General features: G+C 40.2%; 1 protein-coding gene across 1 annotated transcript; it reads left to right on the plus strand.

The window, feature by feature from the left end:
• The first annotated feature begins 1,372 nt into the window (after positions 1-1,372).
• Positions 1,373-4,755, plus strand: LOC130562965 (extracellular calcium-sensing receptor-like). Its single transcript, XM_057348325.1, has 6 exons — positions 1,373-1,599; positions 1,701-1,983; positions 2,074-2,820; positions 2,915-3,142; positions 3,557-3,680; positions 3,842-4,755. The coding sequence occupies exons 1-6, from the start codon at positions 1,373-1,375 to the stop codon at positions 4,753-4,755; spliced, it is 2,523 nt and encodes an 840-aa protein (XP_057204308.1).
• The last annotated feature ends 2,369 nt before the right edge of the window (positions 4,756-7,124 follow it).

The raw sequence follows: 7,124 nt of genomic DNA on the forward strand, positions 1-7,124 counted from the left end.
AAGCATGGCTGACATTTCGACGTCCGCTTCTTCCTGATCTCGACCCCCCGAAGGAGGGAGCTTCAAGGAATCGTCGGAGTCTGATGCCAGTAAGTAACCCTCCGATGCTGCAACAGACATCTCATCATCACGTACCGTGTCCGATACGTGATTGAGGAATAAGACGGCGGACCGTCTCATGGGGAACGGTCAGACGAGCGAGACGAGGTGCGAATGGTCCGCGAGCCAGTGGCTGATGGATTAGCGCTCACAGTAATCCTCATATCACCCTCGCTGCTCGCCGTAGCAGACGGCAGGGCCGTAGTCCTGCCGTCACGGAACGGGAAGCAGATGAGGTGGTGGCTGAGTCCCGTGGGAACACAGCCACCCGTGATGCAACGTCTGAATCGTCAACCGCCCGCAGTGCAAGCAGGACGTATCCACAACATCTGCCCCAGCATACTGGAAGCAGACATCGTGTCCGTCCCCCTCCTTGATGAGTGTGTTGCACCCACGAGAACAGCGGGACTTGCCACGCTGGAGAAATTTGCTCTTTTAGAGAAAAAACTCGAACATTTCTGGAACCGCCGAGACGCCCAGGGGAAGTCGCTGCAGGAAGGGACAGTCCACTGCACCACGTAGTAGAGCCGGCAGTCTTGTAGCGAAGTCTGTTGATCATGAGCGAAGGCTCCGAAGAACAAAAGTTGAATAAATGAGGCATGCCGTCTACCTTTTATACCCGGATATCCGGGGGCGGAGTCCGGCATGCAAATTTCATTGGCCTTTTCTAAGTAGTCGGAAGCGATTGGTTCTCAAGGACGAACCCCATCTGTCGGCTCGACACAACATCTCGTTCCATCCATCAGGGAACTGAGGTTACATCCGTAACCAAGATGTTTTGCTTATAGTCAATATGTCTCATGTACAGCTGCTTTGTAACAATGAAAATTGTAAAAAGCGCTATATAAATAAAGTTGAGTTGAGTGGAGTTAAAATACATTTTAAAATACATCAGAGAGATTTAATAGAATTTGAGTGGTGCCCAGAGAATCGAGTACAAACAGCAACTAGTATGCATTCCATACGGTCATATATATTGCTCATTGCCCTCCAAAAAAGTAGGCCGTTAATTGCATCTCTGTTTCAATATATGAAATTGTTTTTGGATGACTAAAGAATGATAAGAAATAATGCTCATTTTCATGTATTTTTTTCTTTCTAAAAAGAAAAATGAATTTCAGGAGGGTACACAGACATCTATTCCCCTGCTGGAATTGGCTCAGCTCATGCTCCATCCTAAATGAGGTCATTGCCTACTTATTATTCATCCATACCATGTCTATAAAAATACAGCCGTTGCAGATTTAGGGTCAATTGCATTTTTCAGCTGCTGATGAGCTCAAACTTTGGGATGCTTTTTTTTCTGTACACACTCCTGCTTTTCCATCACCTTAATGCAAAGGTTGAAAACACTCTTTGTCGAATTATGGGAGACCCTAAATACCCGCTGCTGTCAATGGATGGAGACATAAATATTGGAGCAATTTTTCCAGTCCACACCAAGGAAACATTACCTTCATTTGAGTTCAAACAAAAACCTCAATTTGTATCATGCTTCAGGTGTGATACATTGGAAACTGTTTAAGAAACATTAGAGCTGATGTTTTATTTACAGTAATAGAACTGATGTTTTAATCCTAATGGTTTCATGTTTTTTACAGTGTGAGTGTAAGAGATTTTCGGCTGGCTCAAACCATGATTTTTGCAATTGAGGAGATTAACAAAAATGAAACTTTGCTCCCAAATATTTCTATTGGCTATAGAATATATGATAGCTGTGCTTCAAGAATGTCTTCTATAAGTGCAATTATGGCAGTGATGAACGATCATGGGTTTGCAGCAGGGGACAGATGCAATGGACAGACTCAGGCTATTATAGGAGAAACAGAGTCTTCTACAACAGTTTATCTTTCCAGGACCACAGGACCTTTTAAAATTCCAGTGGTAAGAAGGAATAACAGTAACATTTTAATACAAGAGCCAGACTGATAACTGTTTCCCTGTATCTTGTGATTCTTGTGATATTCTTTTCAGATAAGTCACTCATCACAATGTGAATGTCTCAGTAACAGAAAAGATTACCCATCATTCTTCAGAACTATTGCAAGTGATTATCACCAGGCCAAAGCACTAGCTCTTTTGGTCAAGCACTTAGGTTGGACTTGGGTTGGCGCTGTGAACACTGACAATGAGTATGGGAATAGTGGAATGGAAAATTTTCTAAAAGCAGCTAAAAAGCAGGGGATTTGTGTAGAGTATTCTGTGAAATTCTACAGGACAGAGCCTGAAAAACTCTTAAAAGTGGTAAAAACAATGAAACAAGGCACAGCAAAAGTGATTGTTGCATTTGTTGCATTTTTTGAGATGGGATTACTTATTGAGCAGCTTAGTATTCAGAACATTACAGGTCTCCAAATGATTGGAGTGGTAGGATGGATAACATCAAAAAATTTATTCACCTCCAATACTCTTAATGTGATGGGTGGGTCGCTGGGGTTTGCAATGAAAAGAATCAGTATCGAAGGGTTTGCAGATTTTGTTAATAAATCTTTCTGGAAAACAGCTTTTCCGTGCTCAAAGAATTATTCTCAACCTGAATTAGACTGCAGTAAATATCAGGATCTACTTGAGCTAAGAAATTACAATGAAGATTTGTCTGAACATAGATTTTCAGGCAATGTCTATAAAGCAGTGTATGCTGTGGCTCATGCACTACACAGTCTACTCAAGTGCAAAGAACAAGACATTTGTGCAAATGCCCTGACAATACAACCACATCAGGTGAAAAGTCAATGTGTGAGAAATAAATCCCCATTTTAATTGTTATAAGTTAAATTGCAGCAATGATAATGTTCCAATTCTGCCCTTTTACTAGGTGGTTGAGGCTCTGAAAAGGGTCAATTTCACAGTAAAATTTGGAGATCGTGTGTGGTTTGACAGCACTGGTGCTGTAGCAGCCCAGTATGAAGTTGTGAACTGGCAGCAGGACTCTGATGGATCATTCCAGTTTAAAGCAGTGGGTTACTATGATGCCTCACTGCACCCTGACCAGCGCTTTGTGCTTAACACTGAAAACATCATCTGGGCTGGAGGACAGCTGCAGGTAAATGACAAGTAACACGTTTATCCAAGCAGATTCGTTAAACGAAAATGCACTTTCTTATGGGACAAAAAGGTCACAGTAATATTATGCTGATTTGATAGGAAAAAAACACAAAGCCATTTCTGAATGACATTTTAATAAGCAGAAATAATGTAGTTTTTACTAACAAATGTAGACTGTAATACTGAAATATCCTTCTTTAGAGACACAAGTGTTTATTTTAAATATTTTTTTTTATATTAAAAATGACAGAAGGTGACCATAATAAAACTCAGATTACTCTTCGTATCAGACTATTTAAAACACCATTTCAGCTTCCATTGCACAATTTGTATTACTTTATACTTTAAAGATACAATATTCTAATCTTGTTAAATATAAATAAATATAGGTATTATGTATATTCACATGTAGAAGCCAAGGTCTGTGTGCAGTGACAGTTGTCCTCCAGGCACTAGGAAGGCTGTACAGAAAGGAAGACCTGTCTGCTGTTATGACTGTATTCCATGTGCAGATGGAGAAATCAGTAATGAGACAGGTAAACTTCAGCCCATCTCACAGATACAAAGAAGAATGGTTAGTTGCTCTTTTTGTGTTCTCCTTCTACTGTTCAGGATTCAGTTTCTTGTCAAAGCAGTTTATACACGCAATATATTTCCTTTTGTCTCTAACTGTAGTGATTATAATCTTTCTTTCCAGATTCAAATAACTGCATGCAGTGTCCAGGGGAATTCTGGTCTAATGCTGAGAGAAATAAATGTGTGTTAAAGACTGTAGAGTTTCTGTCATTCACAGAAGTTATGGGTTTAGTGCTAGTCTTTTTCTCACTGTTTGGAGTAGGAATAACTGTACTGGTCACAGTCCTGTTTTACAGTAAGAAGGACACCCCCATAGTAAAAGCCAACAACTCAGAGCTGAGCTTCCTGCTGCTCTTCTCATTGATTCTCTGTTTTCTCTGTTCACTTACTTTCATTGGTCGCCCCACTGAGTGGTCCTGTATGTTACGTCACACAGCGTTTGGGATCACTTTTGTCCTCTGTATCTCTTGTGTTCTGGGGAAAACGTTAGTTGTGTTAATGGCCTTCAAGGCCACACTTCCAGGAAGTAATGTCATGAAATGGTTTGGGCCTGTACAACAGAGACTCAGTGTTCTTGCTTTTACACTTATACAAGTTCTTATATGTGTGCTTTGGCTAACAATTTTTCCTCCTTTTCCCTATAAAAATATGAAATATTATAAGGAAAAGATCATTCTTGAGTGCAGTCTGGGTTCTACAGTAGGTTTCTGGGCTGTGTTGGGTTATATTGGTCTACTTGCTCTATTGTGCTTCATTCTGGCTTTTCTGGCTCGGACGCTGCCTGATAACTTCAATGAAGCTAAATTCATCACATTCAGTATGCTGATATTCTGTGCTGTGTGGATCACATTTATTCCAGCTTATGTTAGTTCTCCTGGAAAATTTACGGTAGCTGTGGAGATATTTGCCATTTTAGCCTCAAGCTTCGGTTTATTATTCTGTATATTTGCACCTAAATGTTATGTTATATTGTTTAAACCTGAACAAAATACAAAGCAACATTTGATGGGAAAAACACAGTCTAAATCATATTAAAGTATATTAAAAAGTTACAACAGTAAACAAAGAAGTGTTTTTCCTTTTGGCTAATACTAGATTACGATTTACATTCAAATGACTGAACACATGCAGAACACTTTTGTATCCATGCATAATTCAGTCTGATGGTGGCACTCTAATGTTAATCGGCAGGCTCTATAGTCACTTATTTATATACATGTATATATACTATGGCATGCAGTTCAACTCAACTCAACTCAACTTTATTTATATAGCGCTTTTACAATTTTCATTGTTACAAAGCAGCTGTACATGAGACACATTGACTACAAGCAAAACAATCAAAGTTATACCTGCAAAAACAAGAAAAGGTTGAAAACACAGAAGACAGACACACCCACGCACAAAACACTCCACACACACAACACGCACACGCACCAACACACACAGACACAGAGACACACACACACACACACGTACGTACACAGACAAGTACGCACACACACACACGCTCAGTGAGAGCACACATTTAGGATAAAGGAGAGAGAAGCACAGGTCAAATATAACAGATAATAAATTCCTATATGCAATATTAATTAAGTAAAACTTTAAGATTCTAAAGCAGCCCCCCCGGTCAGGCAGATAGTGCAAAAACAGTATGCAAACGGTGGCGAGGAACCCAAAACTCTAATCGAGAAAAAAAACCTCAGGAGAACCCAGGCCCAACCAGGGGATTCCAGTTCCCCTCTGGCAAAAGCTGCTGCCTCTGCACAAGCTCCAGAGAACTTGCACAACAAGGCTAAATAAAATAAATAAACTTAATAATAAAATAAATTATAGTTTAAGATTATCATTAATAATCTAATAGCATTTGAAGTTTTGTGGTGAAGACATGTCAAGAGACCGCGTCCTTCTTTATCCAGCTCTATCATCTCAGCTCTTGTCAGGTCCCCACTTCCCATTCTCCGCTCTACCATCAGGTCAGGCCATGAACTGCATCCTGCTCGCTGTGGTAACCTTGGAACAATGAGACAAGACTGGCTGAGAGTAGAGTACTGTTCTGTACTCTTTGATGCAACAAGTACATCAGTTGTGTTTTTGGTTCCGGTTGATCTAACTAATGCAGCCTAAACCCTCTGAAGATTTATATTATGGAAGAGTAGTGTATGCAAGATTAAAAAGATGCGTCTTTAGTCTAGATTTAAACTGACAGAGTGTGTCTGCCTCCCGGACAGTGCAGGGAAGACTATTCCAAAGTTTAGGCGCTAGATAGGAAAAGGATCTACCACCTGCACTTGATTTTGAAATTCTAGGTATTACCAACTGACAGGACGCCTGAGAGCGTAATGCACGTGAAGGACTGTAATACAAAAGGAGTTCATTCAAGTACTGAGGAGCTAAACCATGTAAGGCTTTATAGGTAATAAGCAAGATTTTAAAGTTAACGCGATGCTTTATAGGTAACCAGTGCAAGGTTGACAGAACCGGGCTAATATGTTCATACTTTTTTGTACGTGTAAGAACTCGAGCTGCCGCGTTTTGGACCAATTGGAGTTTTTGTAATAAGCCTGCAGGGCAACCACCTAACAGTGCATTACAGTAATCTAGTCTTGATGTCATGAATGCATGAATTAACTTCTCTGCATCTGAGATTGACAGCATATGACGTAGTTTAGATATATTCTTAAGATGGAAAAACGCAATTTTACAGGTGTTGGCGACGTGGCTCTCAAATGACAGATTACTATCGAATAGAACGCCAAGATTCTTTGCTGACGACGAGGGTTTTATGGAACATCCGTCAATAGTTAAACAGTATTCTTGGTTGTTACTTATAGCAGTTTTCGGTCCAATAAGTAACACTTCCGTTTTGTCCGAGTTCAGTAATAAAAAGTTGTTACTCATCCAGTTTTTTATATCGACTATGCATTCCATTATTCGATGGAACTGCTGTGTTTCATGAGGCTTCGAGGAAATATAAAGTTGAGTATCATCAGCATAACAGTGAAAGCTAACTCCGTGTCGCTTTATTATATCTCCTAGAGGTAGCATGTATAATGCGAAGAGCAGAGGCCCTAAGACTGAGCCCTGTGGTACACCGTACTGGACTTGCGATTTGCGTGACACCTCATTGTTTATTGCTACAAATTGAAAACGGTCGGATAAATAAGATTTAAACCATTTCAAAGCTATTCCCTTAATGCCGACATAATTTTCGAGTCTATGTAGGAGTGTGCTGTGGTCAATGGTATCGAATGCAGCACTAAGGTCTAGCAGCACCAATAACGAGATACAACCTCGGTCAGACGCCAATAGCAGATCATTTGTAACTCTGATCAAAGCAGTCTCTGTACTGTGACATGCTCTAAATCCAGACTGGAATTCTTCATTGATGTCATTCCTTT

Source organism: Triplophysa rosa, linkage group LG12, assembly GCF_024868665.1.
Source record: "Triplophysa rosa linkage group LG12, Trosa_1v2, whole genome shotgun sequence".
NCBI lineage: Eukaryota > Metazoa > Chordata > Actinopteri > Cypriniformes > Nemacheilidae > Triplophysa > Triplophysa rosa.